We start from the raw sequence: 20,854 nt of genomic DNA on the forward strand, positions 1-20,854 counted from the left end.
TAAAAATAGCAACAAGAGGAAGCATATATAATGAGAATAAAACTGGTCCTAAAATAGATCCTTGTGGAACCCCACAGGTTATCGGAGCTGATGATGACACAAAATTGCCCATTTTTACAGAAAAAGACCTAATATTCAAGTATGAGGGAAACCAGCTTAAAGCATTACCCTGTATTCCAACATGCAACCTTAACCATTCAATAAAGATGTTATGATCTATTGCTGCACTGAGAACCAACAGCACTAAAACAACACAGCTACTAGTATCCAACTTCAATAAAATGTAATTTGTTACCCTAAGAAGAGCTGATTCAGTGCTATGTCCAGACACAAAACCTCATTTTCTATTAAGTAAGAGGAAAGCTGTGTATAAATAATCTTTTCTAATAATTTGGATATAAACGGCAACTTGGAGATAGGCCGAACATTTTTTGGATCTGAAGGATCTAGATTTGTTTTCTTGATAAGTGGCTGGACAACCACATGTTTAAGGCTGGATGGAATAAAACCACTGGTTAAACTGCTATTTATAATTGAGAGAATGCTAGGACCAAATATGTCAAGAAGCTGAACAAATAATTTAGGAGGGACAACATCACAGGGTGAGGAGGTTCATTTTAAGTGTGAAGCAATGTCCTTAATATGTGAAAGTGAAACTGCCTCAAACTGACCGAACTTACTAGTGCAAGGGATTATATCAAATAAACCAGATGGATCAGGTGTAATAGAAGTTCTTATATTCTCAATCTTTTCAATAAAAAAAACTTGAAAAACATTTCACAGGTATTTGTTGATAGATCGGAGTAAAAATTGTCTTCTGGTTTTAAAATGGTATTTATAGTCTTGAATAATACTTGAGGGCTATGAACATTCTGTGCAATTATATCATCATGAGATTGTAGTTTATTCCCTCAATAAAGACGTTAGATACACTAAAAGTCTCATACCTTCATCTTTGTGTCCAATTTTCAAGTACAATTTATTTATTTATTTTTTTTCAAAATCAAAACTTGTAATTTTCTGATGCACCTACAGTAGGAACTCATTGTTTGGTACTGTATATGGCTTAGAAAGACTTCTGTGAGATCCCTATGGAAATAATGAATGGGAAAACACTTCAAGAACCAAGATGGCTGAAAAAGTGGGCTCTGTTGCACTCTATAATATTGTTGATTTTCTTTCAGAATTTATTTTAAGAGATTTTTCACCATTGGTCTGACTGGTTCTGAGCACGTTGAGTAACCGTTCGATTACAAACCGTAAACCAGAGTTAGCAAATCATGCTTAGGACAGAGAACGGTGCTGGTGGAACGCCTGTTGTGACGTGGAGACTCATGATTGGCCATGAGAGGTCCGAGTCCCGAGAACCCTTTGCAAGATGGTTGAAAAGCGGCTAATAACTTTCATAAATTCTTTCAGTAGCCATTTCTGGAGATTACATATATATATATATATATATATATATATATATATATATATATATATATATACACACACACACATATAAAAACACTTTTTTAAAATAGAAGATTCATAAACGTTACTAGTTCAAAACTCACAACTTCACTAGTAGGCCTGCATAACAACAGCACTTTGAATATGTGATACTGCTTAATTCACATATGCGATATGGTTACACCTGTTACTGATCCTGAACAAAGGGGTGTCTGCTGATCAATATAATTCAATCATTCCAATGAGTGCGCCCAGGTTCTAGACCAGTATGCTTCCTTAGTGTATTCATGTTATGAACAGGTAGGCGGGGAGGGCAATATTCACTCACGTTTGTTTGAGGAGCAGCTAGGCTCGTTCTCTTGCGCTCTATTTGTGGATCTATGAATGGGAGCGTCTGAGTCCACAGTTCGTCCCTGGGACTTGTGTTTGCCCAGTCATGCGCTGTGAGGCGTTAAAGAGAGCCGGTGGGTATACGACGCACACGATGTAACCCGTGGGGAGGAGTGGCAGGCAGGGAAAGAGAGGGGCCAAAAACTGCCAGGGTGCGGTCTTAGTGCGCCGGTGGCAACTCAGATCACTTTAATTCCCGATTCAAGTGGAAGACGTGCGCCAAAGGAGCTCGTTCAAAGACAGCAGCAGCCCCTCTGACAATCCTGGTCTGCGACGGAGTTACACCGTATCACTCTCTCGCCTAGAGTCTGTTAGATAAATAAATGGACTTGCCTGCTCATTCTCATTTCTGTGTTTTTCTCGAGAGACCAACGTTGCGCATTCTATGGGCACTGAACACTTGGTATCACTGGATCTTTTCTCCAGCGTCTCTCCATGACAGCCTCTGCGTAAACCGACTTAACTTTTACGCACTGACGATGACGAGGATAAGGGTGATCAAGAAGTAGAGATTTTGTCCTCCACCCCCCATCTTTTACCCCGTGGGGGGTAATAAGGATCTGCTGGGGGGGTAGTGTCTAATTCAGCGGCAAGCTGTGCCACCGTACCGATCGTGTTGGAGTGCCCGGCGGGTTGGGGTGGAATGCGTCTCCCTGTGGTGTTTGGGCTCCTCGTCGGCTGCGCCCTGATTTTCGCACCTGTTAACGAGGGCTGTGGGCCGGGGAGGGGATATGGAAAAAGGCGGCCTCCGAAGAAACTGACACCCCTTAATTACAAACAGTTCAGTCCAAATGTAGCCGAAAAGACACTGGGAGCTAGCGGGAGACACGAAGGCAAGATAACCAGGATCTCTGAGCGCTTTAAAGAGCTGACGCCGAACTACAACCCAGATATCATCTTCAAAGATGAGGAGAACACAGGTGCGGATCGACTCATGACGCAGGTGAGCAACACTTGGATAATGCAACGGGAATGAATGCAATTATCTGCCCATTAGAAAGACACTCAGTGGCTTTGATTCGATTGCAAGCACATTAAACCTGTTGCTCACCAGTGTGCCCTTTGCTCAGTCCCACCGACGCGCTCTTATCGATCCTCGCAGCTTTCAGAGGAATTGATTGCTGACAGCGGTTTGTGTTGTGAGTTATAATTGGGCGCCATTCAAACGGGCTAACATTTTCACAAGTTGTCATAGTCCAAAGACAAATCTAGAACCTGTCAAATGTTTACCCATGTGCTCGTCTTTGTCAAAGTTTTCCTTTTACGCATTGGCTCTAAATATCGATGGTTAGTGCGCACGCAAAACAATACAGAAAGAACTTGAAATCTTCCATTTTATCATCATCATTTTAATCATCGAGAGAACTTTTATCTTTGCTAATTAGGAACCATTCGTATATTCTTCAAATGATCGTGTGGGAAGGGGAGCAGGTGTTTCCAAGACAGGTGTGGAAGGTAATATACAAACTGGGACAAAATCAAGTTTTTTTAATGTAACCCATTCTAAACTTAACATTAAACATAATATTTGTTCTCTTATTAGACAGCCTTGAGAATAAAAAGATGGTCTCAAATAAGAGGCAGAAATTAATAGAAGTATAATCAATTTCCATTCAGTGTGTGCTTTACATTAACATTGTATAAATAAATCATAAATGAGTCATGGATTTGAACTTATTTACTACTATTTTGTTTCCAAATCATGGAACAGATTTTGTCTTGAAATAGTAGTTATGTACTGTATGTACTGTTCTTTGGCAATGTGCTCTTGTTTCCATGCTAAAAATATGAATTTGCTTTTAAAAGCAAAAAATTTTGTCCTGTGTTTAAAGGCTGGTGACTGTGGTTAGGCTAAATGAGTAAAAGTGAATCACTCTCAGAACTGTGGGCATGTTTGTACCTTGGTCATTGAGAAATACCTGTGGGAAGATAAAAATAACTTGGTCTGTATTTGTGGGTTGTAGCATCAGACAGTTCTTCTCATGATTCAATAATTTGTTGGATGATGTAATGTTTTACGTGGGCGCTCTTGAAAACAAACTCTTTGTGGATTAAACACTAGAGTAGTGGTAACACAATCACAATGGCATTTGGTATAAAACATTAAAGTAAAAAGGAGGAATACAGTAAAACCTCAGTTAGTTAATATAGGTATATCAAAACTCATTTATTTTGGAAAGGAAATTTATTAACCTAACTTGTGTTATTCAGTTTACAGTGCAAGGACTGGGAACACAAAACAGGGTAAATGTAGGGGAATATCTAAACATGTAACATGTATGATCCACCTTATTCATCTTTTACATAATTAAAATGTAGATATAAACCTGTTTAAGAAAACATTTATTTGGCACAATGTCTGCATTACTATTGTCATACACGTTAACCCACATTAGAGGTGATCCTTGGCATTTCGAGTATTATTTGTTTGCACAGCTCCAGATAATGTGCTATATCGAATATAAAAATAACATAATTTACTGTCATTTGTATCAGTTTTATCACTCTATTTCCTTGTTCCATAATAAGTGTTTTTTTTTTTTTGTTTTTTTTAACTTTGTACTTTCTGACATTCACCATAGTGTTCTTTACTTTTAATAGCTGTATAGTTAAATCCTGGCCTCACATTGTCAGCAAGAAACCTATAGCTCTTTAGGGTTCTAAGTGAAAATATTTTGTTTGGCTATTCCTTTTAAAACTATATAATAAAGGCAAACCATCATCTTCCACATGTGTAACCCAAGTCTCTTTCCGTGTTGCATTCACAGCGCTGTAAAGATAAGCTGAACTCTCTGGCTATCTCAGTGAGGAACATGTGGCCCGGGCTGAAGCTCCGGGTGACTGAGGGCTGGGATGAAGACGGCCATCATTTTGAAGATTCACTGCACTATGAGGGCAGAGCTGTTGATATCACCACCTCTGATCGCGACCGCAATAAATATGGCATGTTGGCACGTCTAGCAGTGGAGGCCGGTTTTGATTGGGTCTACTATGAGTCCAAAGCTCACGTCCACTGCAGTGTGAAGTCAGGTAGGGCTAAGACTTAATAAATGACTCTCATTCTATTTACAATATTGCTCTATACCACACAACTCTATTTAGATGGGTACATACACATCATTAAATACTTTTGGGGAAGTTGACATGACCTGTGGTGTGACATGCTATACTCCTTATAAAACTATTTTAAACAGCATTTGTAAATTCTTTTATAATTATTATGCATGCAGCTTTTATGGCCTAATTAATCGAGATACTAAATGTATATTTGCACTTTTAATAATTCATTTGTCACACCGTAGAACCATTTACAACGAATTAAGGCAAAGCATGGTTACAAATGACGACAAACTTTCCCTTATACATTATATGTACACTTATCATTAATATTGCAAAATTATCCAATATTCAGCCATGGACTTCATTGATTTAATTGAGCATTATTACACTAATGCTTCCCAACCATCAAAACTGTGATCTAATGTTATAAACAAACTGGAATAAACTATCTGGCTCTCTAGACATTTTGTTTAAACACGTTTATGACTGTGGTAAAAAAAAAATTCAGTCCACAGAGCTTGTGGGCCCCATTTGATCTATGGTGTTTGAACTGAAAAGAGTTCAGGTTGAAAGGTTCTTTTGCATTCAGACTGCAATTAGATGAGGTGTGTCCTATAATGGTGAAGGTGGTCAGTTTTCATTAGCTTAGGGTGAGATAAGTGGTAGACCGCGGATGAAGGTAACAAACACGTAACAAACCACATCATTAAACCTTAAACACCTACCTCTACCTGAGTCACCAGAGACCAAATTATTGGCCAGACAAGCTGGAACGTAAAAGTGCACTCTCTTATTGTCTCTGATGGCAGTGTTTGACCTGGATTATCATTTGGTGCACACTACGTTTCCAGTTTAGAATTTCAAGGAAGTTAAAGGGATAGTTCACCCTTTTACTTTGATTGCATTTTCCCTACTATGAAAGTGAATAGTGACTAAGGTGTACATTCTGCTTAACATTTTGTGTTTCATGGAAGAAACACATTCTGTACAGTATATGAACAAATACAAAATGCACATAAAATTGTCGTGGCAGTGAGGATTTAGCTTTAACCCGTTGTTTTATAGTCTAAATGTTAGTTTTTTGTCTGTATTTCACAATTGTCATTGAGGAATGAGACTTCAATGTGGACATTTGTGAGGCACTTCTGTTATCTCTCTGATAGAGCGTGCAAACACAAGAAAGACCTGTTGTCTGCTTCTGCTTTATCAAAGTCCTCTATAGGTGTGTTCCTCAGCTGGCTGAACTGTTATTCCCAGATTTCAGGTATTTAGAATCAGAATAAATGTAAGAAATATGCAGTTTGTCAGTTCATAGTGAGATGATCTAAGGATCCTCAGTGTCTCTTTGGTTGAAAACAAGAAACATGTACTGTCCACCATAACATTTTTCAGCACTTACTAATAACTTATAATTTCATATGAGATATTTTCAGTCATGATGTTAGTGAATACTATTGGTGGAGAACTGGACAATGGAATATTAGAACAAGAAATATAATTTGCATACATGAAAAGATTTCAGAGTGCTTGTTTCTTGTGTACTCGTGGGTGTGTATATGAGAGACAGAGAATTTGCTTTAAGATGTTGGACTGACTGCTAAAGTGTTCTGAGATGATTAACCAGCTCCTTTGTTTTCCAGACGGCAATTCTGTTGTTCCCTTTCTCAGATCTCTTATCTCAGCCTGTCTTATCACCTGGCCTTGGTACTTACCTTTCCCAAATATTTGTGTAGGTCTCAACGGAGACTTGAGACTCATTCCAGTTTCTATAGTGCATTCACGGCTCTTGACCCCAGTCACTTCTGTTGGACAGGAGAGATTGAGAGCTGAGATTAAATCAAGTGGTTATTTATTAGCTTTTATTGCATTTTTACCTACTGACTGGAGTTGTGTGAAAAGAATAAACTAATTAGCTTGAAGGATGGCATTTGAAATGTTTACCTGCACACGGTGGGTTATTTTGCCACCTCGTCTTTCAGTTTGATTGGATTTTTACGTGTTTGCAATGAGAGCAGGAGTGTGTTTGTGTTCCTGGCTGTTTGCATGGGGAGGTTTTGCCTACAGTTTCAGGAGCAATTGTCCCCACAAGGTAATACAACCAGAAATGGCGTACATTGAGTGTGCCAATTCAATGGTCCCAATGAAGAAAGCACCTTAATAAACATACTAAATAATGTCTTAATGTATAGTGGAAGTTACCCTATTAAGCCCACGTACCATATAAGCCAGCTTGCAGATTTATTTTGAAATATAAAAAAGACAGAAAGCAAGAGAAACAGTTTGTTGCAGAGGAAATGTACATATTTGTTGGTATCATTTTACTTTGTTTTACTTATTTGGAGTAAAACAAATGTTTTGTTCTTGAGTCATTTGGGACCATGTGCTACTACTGTTCGGTGGCCATTTTTTGAAGACCTAAAAAAAAAGAAAAGAAAAAAAAAAAAATCTGGATGAGGAGTGATTACAAAAAAATAAATAAAAATTAAGAGATTAATAAATCAAAAACTTTATTTATTTTCTTTGTATTTAACAGCAATAATTTGTATTTGAAAAAATGGGTTTCATGAGTATCTGGAGTTGGTGCAGGACACTGCCTAAATGATGGTCACAAAGATGGATGCAGTAAAAGAACAAAAATTGAATTAAAACGGCTGATAACCACATTAAATGAAAATATTTAAGAAGCTTTTTGAGCTCAAACAAGATTTAGTGCTCTGCCTTTAATCCAGAAAAATAACTTTCTTTTCATGCGGGCTTATAAGAAACAGTGCCTTTTGAAAAGCCTGTTTGCTCATAGCTTAAAAGCAGAATAATTATTGTATTTGTTTAAACATCAATAACAAACATGTGTATGGTGTTTTTGTTCACGAAAAAAATAGGATGTGGTTACCCTGACTCTAATTTAATGAGGTTAATTTTCCATTGACCTCTATTGTCCCTAATAAGCCCACTGAGCAAATAACCCATTGAACCTCATATTTAAAAATTGAATTAATTGTCAACTCTACATACTGTATTTTCATTGCAGAGAGAAAATTAATAGGCAGAGCAAAAATGATAAGCACTGTCCAAATATGATTAAAGATTGCTGGATTTAGGAATTAAATATTTCATTTACTGGTTAGAATGTTTGTGGTCTAAATCTCAAATGTAATCAAAACTGAGGTGTTTTGAATGGTGGTGGTGTAGTGGACTAAAGCACTGAACTGGTAAGTGGAAGGTTGTTGGTTCAATCCCCACAGCCACCACCATTGTGTCCTTGAGCAAGGCACTTAACTCCAGGTTGCTCCAGGGGGATTGTCCCTGTAATCAGGGCACTGTAAGTCGCTTTGGATAAAAGCGTCAGCCAAATGCATAAAATGTAAATGTACTTAAATGTGAAGCATTCACATTTTAAAAGCATAGTGGGCTTATTAAGAGCACAGGTGTGCGTAAAAGGTACACATGTTCCTTTATAAGCCCACTCCAGACTTTTCACGTTTGCAATTAAAGAAACTTAATTTAGTCAGTTTATGACAAAACATAACATCAGTTTTTAGATGAGAGATTAATCTTTGATTTAAGACTCACTTTATTGTAAAGCTGTTTACATTTCTGTTAGAAAACATGTAAAACTTGGGTTGGCTTAATTGGATCACTTCCCCTACTGTATCTAAAACAGTTGAACAGCTGAGACGTCCACACAGAAAAAACACTGAAAAACGTTTATATTTACTTTATTTAGGTGCGTAGGCTCAAAAAGTCAATGCAAGGAAAGAAAAGCTTTCACACTCTGTCCATAGAAGAAAATGGACACAGTATGTGAGGTTTTTCCTTGCATTTAATATAAATTTGAAAAATGCAAAAAGGTTTCTCTTAGAGTTAGGTTTAAGTAGGGGAATGAAAATATCACTAGCTCAGTACAAAATAACAGAAGCCAATGGAAAGCCCCTCTGTGATAGAAAAACAAACGTGAATGTGTGTGTGTTGAGTCATGCACATATTCTTCCTTAGATCGAAAGAAGAAGATTAATCTGAGGAAGGCATTGCGCTATGCATATATCTGAACAATCCAAAGCTTTAATGGACAACCCGCCATGACATGCTTTGAAATTGTTCTAGGTTATTGTGCACATTTGACTTGTGCTTTCTTAATTTTTGTCATTGTACAAAACATCCTATAATGTTCTCTTTCTTCCTCTCCCATTCTCTCAGAGCACTCTGTGGCTGCTAAGACTGGGGGCTGTTTTCCTGCATCGGCTCTCGTCACTGTTGAGAATGGTAGCATGAAGAACATGGAGAGCTTACAGCCTGGTGAGAGAGTACTTGCATCTTCAAAAAGCGACGGCAGCGGACCGTTCATCTACAGTGAAGTTATCGCCTTCCTGGACCGAGATCTTACTGTCCAGAAGCAGTTCTACACCATCGAAACAGACTCTGGTGCTAAACTGACCCTGACGGCAGCTCATCTCCTGTTTGTATCTCAGGGGAACTGCTCCGGGCCTGTAGTGAGGGAAGAGCTGCAATCTATATTTGCTAGTGACGTGCTGCCAGGTCAGTGTGTGGTGTCCACACAAGGAGCAGGACAGCAGGGGCATCTGTCCCGGGTCACTACGATCCAAATTCAGGTGGACAAGGGTGTTTTTGCTCCACTCACCCGCCATGGCACAGTGGTGGTCAATGGCATAGTTTCCTCCTGCTATGCAGCCGTGGACCAGCACTGGCTGGCTCACTGGGCTTTTGGCCCACTCAGGGTACTCTATAGCTGGGGAGGGCCAGTTGGACATCAGGATGTGGGGATACACTGGTATTCCTCACTGCTGCACTGGGTTGGGACTCATGTGCTAGACCCAGCACATTTCCACCCCTGGAGCATGATGGACAATGACAGATGAAAGGAAGGGGGGGGGGGGGCTGAGAATGTCTCTAGAAAAAGAAGTGTTCAGTCGTTAGGGGGAAGGAACACAATGGATGGGATCAAAGGATCTAAAAGAAGGGAACAGGCAAAGAAAGGATCCTACTTGAGAGAAAGAAGTGAGGAACAAATTCTGAAATGAAGAACAGAATCATTTATGACTCTGAATAGACACTTCTATTAAAAGACTAAAAGGATACAGCAATTCTGTGGGTCGACTCTCATTTGAGGAAATAAGTGGACATGGACATGACCAAACTGATTCTTTAAAACCCATTTGTAAAAAATATTTAACAACTTTTTCAAATGGGTTTTCTATACTGCCAACACTGGAACATTCTCACATATATACAAAGACGCACACGTTTTTACATAGTTCTTTATTGTTCTACACACACACATTAAATATACATATCATTATAGTCACTGAAGTAATTAAACAGGTAAACTACACAAGAATTTGCTTGTACTCAGGTATGCAATGACTCAACAACAGGAAATCAGCCCAACCTTACCTGATAAGGTTGGGGTTGATTGAAAAGAAATGAGACTGGAAGGCACACACAAATACACCCTCAGCAACTTACACTTAAAGACAGCTTGGGGAAAACATGCAATGCCTTTACAACATCAGAACAATGTCTTATCAAACTACAAAGAAACCTGCTGTACTTTCAGGTCCATTAGGGTTCATAACTGTTTTGTGTTCATTCATATGCTCACAGTACATGTTTCTCACTGTAAAAGTGGTGGTGTCTTTCCCAGCTTAATCAAGTATTTAATGGTCACATTGTACACTGTATTTCTAAATCTAGCACACATAAGGGTTTGAGTACATAACGTTTATGAAGGCTTCATACAAAAATACAATTACAGAAAGAGTTTACTCAGTGCAATGTGTAGCAATGTTATAAGCAGCAGCATTTATGCCAGTTTATGTAGTACATATGTGTGCTTTATGCCGTAATACTCATATTTCCATTACAATTTACTGTATTTATCTGTTCTGTGGCATTATTTACATTTTTACTTAAATATGTCAGAAATTATATAATATTTGTACAACTATTTAAAGATCTATTTTTCAGAATTAAAGATTATGGAAATATGTGCCTTTGTCATTATTTAGAGATTACTTCAGTTTGTTATGAGTAGTCTCACTCCGAGTACTCCAAGCTAAAAGTATAAGCTAGGTTAACCTCCTGAGACCCGAGAGTGAATGCTGTGTGCATTTTCCATTTTCCTTTTTGATTTGTAACTAGTAGCACCTGATAAACAAGCAAAAAAAAAAAAAAAAAATTCTAGGACAAATAGTTTCCTAAAAATTCATGTCCACATATGTGGACAGCGGGACTACGTTGTGAAATTTTTCAATAATACCAAGCTATAGAAAGTCCAGAGTGTTGGTTATTCATGTTTTTGAGATGTTGCAGACATTACAGCTGATTTTCTGTAAAGCCAGTATCATCCAATCACTGCAAACCATTTTAAAATAAAATTTAGCATTATAAATTCTGAATCTATGTACTTATTGCCATTGTACCATGTCTGCCAAACATGTTGAGTGGTGCAAACATCATTTGCAGCCTGAAACTGAACTTTTGGGCAGATTTTAGGAGTGAATGCACTTAAATGCATTTAGCTGCCTCCCTTGCTCCCTATTTAGTGAATGACTTAACCTCCATTGTGCTGTCTGTCTGCACTGGTCTCAGAAAAGTTTGAAATGCACCTTATATTCAACTCCATACAAAGCCTCTGAGAGCAAAATTTTTCAGATTTTGGATGAACCCATTGATTCTCATTGTTAAAATGCACAGTAAATATAGGAATGCATTTACTAATGTTAATGAATAGAACCATATTGTATAGTGATAAAATAAAATATTACAAAATTTATATTCAAACTAAGTGAAATGACCCCACAAATGTGTTCATGTTGAAAGTTATTCAAAATAACTCTCATGTTGTTTTCAACTTTTGGAGAATAATGTCCCAAAATCCATGTTTGTGGACATGTTTACCAGCACGCTGGCATTTTTAAAAGCGGCATATCTAACTAAACTTGAGATGTCTTTACACCAAAACGGGTTTCAATGAAAAACTTAGAGGTTTCTTACCAGAGGCACTTTTGTTGGCTCTGCACCCATACAGTAGATGTGCTTCATGGATGTTTCATGTGACTTGGTGTATAAGAAGTTTAACTCTTTTTTCCTCTTTTTTTACCCAATTTGGAATGCCCAATTCCCAATGCGCTCTAAGTCCTCGTGGTCGTGTAGTGATTTGCCTCAGTCCGGGTGGCAGAGGACGAATCTCAGTTGCCTCCGCGTCTGAGACTGTCAACCCGTGCATCTTATCACATGGCTTGTTGAGCGCGTTGCCACGGAGACATAGCGCATGTGGAGGCCATCCACCGCGGTATCCACGCTCAACTTACCATGCACCCCACCGAGAACGAACCACATTATAGTGACCATGAGGAGGTTACCCCATGTGACTCTACCCTCCCTAGCAACGGGGCCAATTTGGTTGCTTAGGAGACCTGGCTGGAGTCACTCAGCACACCCTGGGATTTGAACTAGAGAACTAGCGAACTCCAGGGGTGGTAGGCAGCGTCTTTTAACACTGAGCTACCCAGGCCCCCAGAAGTTTAACTCTTAAATGACATTCTACAGTGTTGTGAACAGTATTCAGTCAGTTTAAATTAATTAAAATTATGCGTTGCGTATAGTGATGCCAAAATACAACGTCCACGCATGTGGACGTGGGATCGCATGAGGTAAATACAGTAAAATGTATTAATAATAAACATTATATAATACAATATATACAGTAAAAACACACAAACCAGTTTTTGGCCATTTAAAAAAAGCATTTGACCATTTAAATACAATTTGAAAACTTGAATACAAGACGGATTGAGCTGCAATTCAGCCGCTGCCAACACCAGCATCCTTGTCAGGTAACAAGCTAGACATCTCTGCTACTGTTACTACCACCTCTTCAACAGGTGGGATTCTGCAGGCACAGAAGGGGATAGTTCTTAAACCAGGCAGGTTCAGGACTTTTATCACAGAGGAAGGTGGGTCATATATGCCGTCTGGGCTGTGGCTGTATCCTTGCTGCTGATCAGCGAGAGAGAGAATCTTTGTGCTTTCATGTCGCACAAGACCCCTCTCAGACAAAGTTCCTAAATGCAAAAAATCATATACATAAATTCAGTGCTTTATTGATAGTGTTGACTGAGTTTGTAGTCCTCCGTTGCTTTACCTGACACAGTGTGCTCTAGAAGAAAAGCCAAAACCCCCACAAAGAAAACGGGTAAGGTTAAAAGAGACTGGAGAAGAACATCAACACTGGGTGCACCTAAGAGGATGAAAATGCATGCAATCAAATACACGTCCAAATGATTAAGAGTAACGTAAACATGAACCTCTGAGGAAAATTTACTCTTACACATTGTGCGTTATAACATACCTGTGTGGATAAAATTTGAGTGAAGACTGAACCAGCGTGGCAGTGCTACTGACATGAACACAGTGAAGCCGATATTGAAAATGTTGCGTCCTGAGTCCACATCGGCATGTTGGAAATAAGTTATGCCTGTTCCTATGGCAAGTGCGTAGGTCACGCAAAGCATAGCACCTGAGAGAAAACAAACCCAAGTAAGCAAATAATTTTATATATACTATCATCTATGATTATCACTGAAAAAAGGGAAAGCAGCTCTATTGAAAATACTAAACCAGTACACTTAATAAATCAACGTAATATATTTATGCTTGGGATGAGAACATAATTATATTGTGTAGATGTCACCAGTCCACCTTAAAGGGATAGTTCTCCCAAAAATGAAAATTCTGATCTGAATGATTTACTCACCCTCCGGGCATCCCAGACGTGTATGACTTTCTTTCTTCTGCTGTACACAAATTAAGATTTTTAGAAGAATATTTCAGCTCTGTAGGTCCATACAATGCAAGTAACACAATCCTCATAAAGGGAGCATAAAAGTAATCCATTGGTTAAATCCTTATCTTCAGACACAATATGATAGGTGTGGGTGAGAATCAGATACATTTTTAAGTCATATTTTTAATCATAAATTCTCCCCTTGCCCAGTAGGGGGCGATATGCCCAAAGAATGTGAATCACCTAAAAAGGAGTAAGTCAATACTGATCTGTTTTCACCCACAGCTATCATATCGCTTCTGAAGATGTGGATTTAACCACCAGAGTAGTCTGGAGTACTTTTCTGTTGCTCTTATGTGGATTTTGGAGCTTCACATTTGGCACCCATTCACTTACATTGAATGGACCAAAAGAGCAGAGAAATTCTTCTAAAAATCTTACACATCTGGGATGCAAGGAGGGTGAGTAAATCGTGAGAGAATTTTCATTTTTGAGTGAACTAATGCTTTAATCCAATTGTGTTGGGACTATGTGAATAATATTTGTTGCATCAATGTGTTGCTGAAACCAGGCAGGGGATTTCTAGTTCCCAGCATGCTTTGCATGGGACTGGATTGGGAGAGTCAATTTTAAAATTGTGTTTTAATGTATTTACACACAAAATGAAGCAAGTAGGAGACTTGTTAGTGTTTATTGTTCTGTTATGGGATTTAGAGGACTTTCTGTCATGTTGTTGTTGCTTTTTTAGAGCTTACCACTGTGGAAAAGAGTGGAGCTATGGTTAGCTCAAAGTTGGGTACATTACAACTGAAAAATATGTGTGAATTGCTTATGTCTTGAAGCAAATACTGAGTGATCATTGGTATACAGTAATGACTGATCAGGGATCTGTAAACTCTCAGCAGCACCATACAAGACATCCAGTACAAAAAGCGTTTATGTATTTTGCAGAGAACCAACACATGGTTATTAGTTAAGAAAGACAGAGAGACATAGAGGCAAAGTATCAGGGATGGGAGAGTTACAAAGATGGAAAGTATCATGAAATCAAAAAAGAGACAAAGATATTGTAAGGAGAATGAGATCAATGTTGCATCGCACAGCAGTAAAATATAAAAGGTTGATCACCATGGATGGCCAGAGGGACTGAGAAGAGTATTTGAGCAAGCTGTGGAGACACACCCAGAATTAACAAGAACACCCCAGCAAGCTGCACTGTTCTCCGGGACCCAGACTGAGAAAGAGAGAGAAAAAGAAACAGTGTGCATTAGCACCACAAAACGACAACATAAGGCTGATGATGAAACTAAAGAATAGATGTTACAACAAACAGTAACAGAGTTCATAATTTCTGACAAACTCACACTGCTGGTTTCATGGAGTGTCTCACCTGGCTGAGTCCGATAACACATGCATTAGGCACACTGCTGCACAGTCCTACTGGCGCCCCCATTAGGCCAGCGAGCAGACTTCCTAGTCCATCCACACACAGGCCCCTGTTACAGGCATGTGCTGGGGGCACTGGAGCCTTCAGGAGCCGAGCTGCTACCACATACACAGCTGGAGAGCTAATACTAGCAGACAGGCCTCCAGCCACTCCTGCTGCAATGCTTTTTCCAGACAGCAGGGGGAGTGCTGAAGCTGAAAGTACACAAGAAATACTTGATGTAATTCAAACATACTCTTTGAAGAAACAGTGAAATGAGTACATGACAAAAAGTCAGACATGAAGATGTATATGTTTTATATTGCAGGACCACTGCTAATACCTAAAAACTACAATAAATGTAGGGACAGATTGAAATAAACAAAGACTACATGCTTGAAATTTGATCCAGTAGGACTACAGTAGATGTGACAGAATGTATTGATGAATGCCAAAACTGGATAGTATTCAATTGCAGATAAAGTGAAAAAATGTTGACTTTTCACACATACCAGGAAGGGGGAAGTCCAGCCAGGGTGCAGAGTCATCAGGAAAGGTGATGTCAGATGAATGAATGACGGTGGCATTTAGAATTCTCTTTGTTGAGAGCATCTGGGTCACAGATATAAGATGGACATGTCCCCACTGCACCAGAGCAGCACAAACACCCCACGTCACCATCACAGACAGAAGTACCTACACCGGATGGATACAAAGAGCAGGAACAATATTTGCATTATTGCATTTTTTATGTATTTCTTTTTTATTATGGGGGAAATCTATGGGGTTATTTGGAATGGACACAGACATACACAAACAGGGAGACATAAATACATATACTCAAACTCAAATGGACAGAAGCAATAACTAGACAGTCAGGCACTGTCCAGTTCCACACCAGTAAGGATTTCCCAAAAGCAATATTCAAATGCAAGCTTACGATCACTCATAAAAAGCCTCAAGTTGTTTCCCATCACCACTGACAACATTCAACCTCATATTAAATTAAGAACATTTTAGCCAAAGATCACTGTAACACAAGGCACGTCTTCATTGGGAAACTTTGCCCAGATCAATGGTCTAATCTTCTTACAGGCAAAACATCAATCTAATGTACTGCAGGTTAAAAGCTGTAAAAGAGCTCTACTACCAGTGCAACACAGGATGTCCCATAAATCATGACTGAGGTTATGTGTGTTAGACTGGTTTAGCGAGAACAAGTAAAGTAAACTTCTCTTTTGTGGAAGATCTAACACAAAATTAGAAAAGACTGTTGCATCAATGGCTCCCAAAGTCATTGTAAGTCATCCTAAATTTGAGCAACATCCCTTGATGTTGATCAAATTTCAGCTCTACTCACAGAGAGTCTCCTGCATACTGAAAACACAGACAGCCGCAGAAAAGAGTGTAGGTGCTGAGACAGGATCACTGTAAGAACAACTGCTCTGAAATGAAAAACAAGCAAACAAAACACATAATTTGTATTTATTGGTGTATATGTATCTGTGTGATTGCACACTGAGTTCACAAAAAAAACCTATTCAGTAACTTTTACAAATGAATCTTAAATTATTGAGTAAGCACACAGTAACGTTTGATTGTTACGCTGATTCAGTGACAATAACATTGATTCTTTTGTTGCTGAAATGTCAATGTTGATTCAGCAAAAGTGATGCAGTGAACAGTGATTCAATGACTTAACATTGAATTTTTGTTGAAATTATAATGTTGCTTCAACATTAACTGAGGATGTAAAAGTCATGAAGAACCAACATCAGATTGTAACACTGATTCAATGAAATGTACATACATTTTTGTAGAAATTTCAATGTTGATTCAGCAAAAGTGATGCAGAACCAATATCAAATTGTGGCGTGGATTCAATGACATTAATGTTGACACATCAACGTTAACTAAACATTGTTTCAGTGCTTGTTTGCTGTCTGTATATGTTCCTATAGCTCAATTAGTAGAGCATTCCATTAGCAATGTCAAGGTCATGGGTTCGATTCCAAGGGAACACACCATGCTCTGATAAATTATAGCTTGAATTAAGTCACCAAATTCATAAATAACTAATCTAACAAATTTCTACCATTGAACAGAAAGTTTAAGATAAAAAAGGAAAGTGAAGCAAAATATGAACACGTAGACCCCTGGAGAAGTTCTTACAGTGCAGCCATGCCCCAGTGATCGGAACAAAGCAGAGCTGCCTCCCTGTAGATGGAGAAACCCAGCATGCAGAGGAGTGGGGCCAGGACTAATGGTCCACAGTGTCCTAGTGCAAACCCACTCAGATGAGTCAAACCCACTGCCAACTGTACCATACCTGTAACTACAGTCATGCCTCTCAACTGCATACATGTGTACACACCAACCCACACACACATACAAAGAGTATAGCAAATGTATAAATATGCTTCAATGGAAGAGCGTACACAAACAAGATGACCAAGAAATATTTGTCTCCAAATAAAAAAAATAATAATAAAAAAAAACTTTTAGAAGATCTTAAATGTGCCTAATAATTGGGAGGTGGTGTTATTGTGTGCTACTGTGGAAAATTCTGAGAGATAGTGGAGGGGTGGTCTGAATGTTCAGCACCACGGACAGCACTGTGCTCTACCTCTCTTATTGGGTGTGCTGGGGCCACAGTCTCCTCTGGCTCAGTACACTGTCCCCTGCAGGCTTCAGGAGTCCCTACAAAACAATACAACAATGAGCGTGAATTGGAAAAAATGGAGACCATTTCATTCAGTACATTTTTTTAGTTGTATACTGTAAGGTGTAAAAGTTTTAGGTAGTTGTGAAGAATGATGTATAGTGAGGATGTTTTCAAAAATAATGCCATAAATCATTTTTATTTATCAATTAACTTACAAACTGCAGTAAACAATAAAATATCAAAATTTAGTGTAACCACCCTATGTCTTTAAAACAGCACCAGTTCTACTACAGTAGGTACACTTGTGCACAGTTTTTCTTGGTTGTTGACAGAGTTGTTTTAAGCTTCTTGGAAAACTTCCCACAGTTCTTCTATCTATTTAGTCTGTATCAATTGCTTTTGTCTCTTCATGTGATCCCAGACTGACTCAATGATGTTGAGATCCAGGCTCCGTGCAGGCCATACCATCTGTTGTAGGACTCCATGTTCTTCTTCTATTCAATTATATTTGCAAAAGGAATGATTGGAAATCTAAAATTGATATTTCCTATTGTCACTCTAAGCAGAGGATCTAAAATAACTATCTTAAGACAAATGTTTTTTGTGAAACATCTAATGTGCCTAAGACTTTTGCACAGTACTGTATATATAATGCGCATAATCATTATGTAATACATTTTACATTCTTTATTTATTTTTTTCATCTTAATTCTGGAAAGGAAAATTCTCACCTGACTGTGTGGTAAGCAGGGCTATGGCAGGGATGAGAAAGTCCAGGGATGGAGCCTGGATCAGTGGCAACCTGTGGACAGGGGTGACTTTCGATTTAACACTATAGATACAACTACATAATCTTGTATGGTAGGGAACAGAATGTGAGTCATGGTAATCTTACCGTGATCCAATGTAGCTCTGCAGTAGTGTAGATATGCCTGAGTAAAAGAGCACAAAGGCCACTATTCTTTCCTTGCCTTCTTCCTGAATTAGTGTACCCACAACCAAGGCACACAAGGAGGACAGTACCAGCACATGCTACATGGAGAAAAATAACAAAATAGATTTGTTTTCTGTTTTATTTTCAATACAGTTGCTCTGGGTTCTACTGTATATATACAGGTACTGTATGCAGTTCATTATGACTTTATAAGTGCTAATTTGTGAACCATGCAAGCTCTAAAGTGCATGTTTTTATTTTATTTTTTTATATATCATCCTGACTAGACAGATAATTGTATTACTATGTATGAAATAATAATGAAAAAATACTTACTTGCAGTGCAAGAGCAAAATTCAGCAATAATGGGGGACTGCAATCCACTTCTAGGCTCTGTATCCTTCCAGCCTTTTTTGGGTCCAAAGGTTCCTCCTTGCATGTCATCAGGTTTTTACATCCACCAGTCCTCATCATGGTTTTCCCCTTCTCTTTCTTTATTAATATGCTACTGTAAGTGGCCTACAAGGGCTATGTCTTTGTTTACAATGTGAGCTAAATTCTTTCTTTCTCTCCCTGTTCCCAACTCACATGATGACCTTTGACTCGAGTTATACAACATGCAGTTTTTATCAGCATTACTGCTTTTAATCATTACCTTCCCATTGGCTTAAAATAACAATGGATGATTGCAACAGAAGCTGATATGACTTCAGGAAAAATCTAAGGCTTCACTGCAGCATTCCACAGGTCTTTTCTAGTGTCCAGAAGCTGTAAATACACTTAAAAAAAAAAAGTCATATGATTCATAGTTCACATTCCTGTGCTTGACCACACGGTCAACTGTAATAATCAACAGTAATATTTTAAATTGTAAATTTGTATACATAGACACCAATATATAGTGGATTAACAGAGAAACAACATTTAATGTATGGTACACACACAAGATTAAATAATGCATAATTAAATCCATGTTTATTAGCATTGTTTTGTCAGCAGGATACAGGACTGCAGAATGACTGCACTCATGGCTTATAATGGCATAAAGTGGCCCTGGTCTCCCAATACACCTCAGCAAGAAAACATCAAGTTAATACACAATGACACACTGCTCATGGATTTTAGCATTACCCCTTTCATATTCACACTAACCACAAATATAGATATGTTCAGAAAATCATTAGTGACTGAACTCAACAAAACTACACAACGTTCACAGCTACAAATGCAACAACACTAGCAAACCTTGTAATTGCGCTTAAGCATAGGTGGAGGACATATCTTCTCATTTTAATCAAGAGATTGCACGAGAGCTTAATAAAGATGCATTGGCAGTTTAGGTAACTCAGTGCTCAGTCTCTATACAGATCACACTGATTTCCCAGTAAAGAATACAAAAACCAGGCGTGCAGACAAACACACACTTGCGTGCTTCAAAACTGGTGAAGCGTGGCAAGTTCTCATTCAGAGAAACAGTTGACTGGTAAAACAATATTGCTGTAACATTTTCCTTATAGTCCTTATAAATAGGCTCTGCTCTTGTTGCTGTGATGTTGATGATAAGTTCTGACTGCAACATGAAAAGACCAAGGTAAGACCCCAATTGTGAGCCAGAATTCATGGCACATAGACTCTCATTTGTCTCACAATATACAAAAATAAAACTATAAATACAGGGTAAGAGGACGGAATACATATCATGCATTTTCTGAATCACTTTTGAGTGTTGCACCATAATAAAACTAACATTTGTGAGCATTAATATCCACCCCTTTTTTCAAATCACAAAATGCCAATATCTCTGACACACGTTTGTGGATACATTTGATAAAGAAATAAAGATTTGTGCAGACATTATTGCATTACATGTTAAAAACAAAGAGCATTTGACAGTAGTTCTCCTTCACAGAATATAAACCCTATTTCACTGAATGACAGGCAGACACATTATTTGTACATGACTTGAGTTGCACAGTGAAGTACAATAATAATCACAGAGAAAAAATGGCTGTGGCAATATTGTGTATACAGTAAAGCTGAGGTTCAGACACAGCACGCAGGTTCATTAAAATTTAACCTGAGCAAGAGTCCGGGGTTAAATATGTCATCCATACAATGTGG

The 20,854-nt window shown here is 38.4% G+C and overlaps 2 protein-coding genes across 2 annotated transcripts; one reads left to right on the forward strand and one right to left on the reverse strand.

The window, feature by feature from the left end:
• The first annotated feature begins 1,943 nt into the window (after positions 1-1,943).
• LOC127448465 (indian hedgehog B protein-like) lies at positions 1,944-12,502 on the forward strand. The gene is made up of 3 exons (XM_051711000.1): positions 1,944-2,788; positions 4,614-4,875; positions 9,100-12,502. The coding sequence occupies exons 1-3, from the start codon at positions 2,489-2,491 to the stop codon at positions 9,777-9,779; spliced, it is 1,242 nt and encodes a 413-aa protein (XP_051566960.1). The 5' UTR covers positions 1,944-2,488; the 3' UTR covers positions 9,780-12,502.
• Positions 12,503-12,644: 142 nt separating this feature from the next.
• Positions 12,645-19,536, reverse strand: LOC127448457 (solute carrier family 23 member 3-like). The gene is made up of 12 exons (XM_051710985.1): positions 19,070-19,536; positions 18,695-18,831; positions 18,531-18,601; positions 17,761-17,834; positions 17,307-17,488; positions 16,495-16,579; positions 15,647-15,830; positions 15,099-15,349; positions 14,837-14,942; positions 13,274-13,441; positions 13,067-13,162; positions 12,645-12,986 (listed from the first exon to the last, which is right to left on the reverse strand). The coding sequence occupies exons 1-12, from the start codon at positions 19,205-19,207 to the stop codon at positions 12,727-12,729; spliced, it is 1,752 nt and encodes a 583-aa protein (XP_051566945.1). The 5' UTR covers positions 19,208-19,536; the 3' UTR covers positions 12,645-12,726.
• Between the last annotated feature and the right edge of the window lie 1,318 nt (positions 19,537-20,854).

This window comes from Myxocyprinus asiaticus, chromosome 11 (genome assembly GCF_019703515.2).
Source record: "Myxocyprinus asiaticus isolate MX2 ecotype Aquarium Trade chromosome 11, UBuf_Myxa_2, whole genome shotgun sequence".
NCBI classification, from domain to species: Eukaryota; Metazoa; Chordata; class Actinopteri; order Cypriniformes; family Catostomidae; genus Myxocyprinus; species Myxocyprinus asiaticus.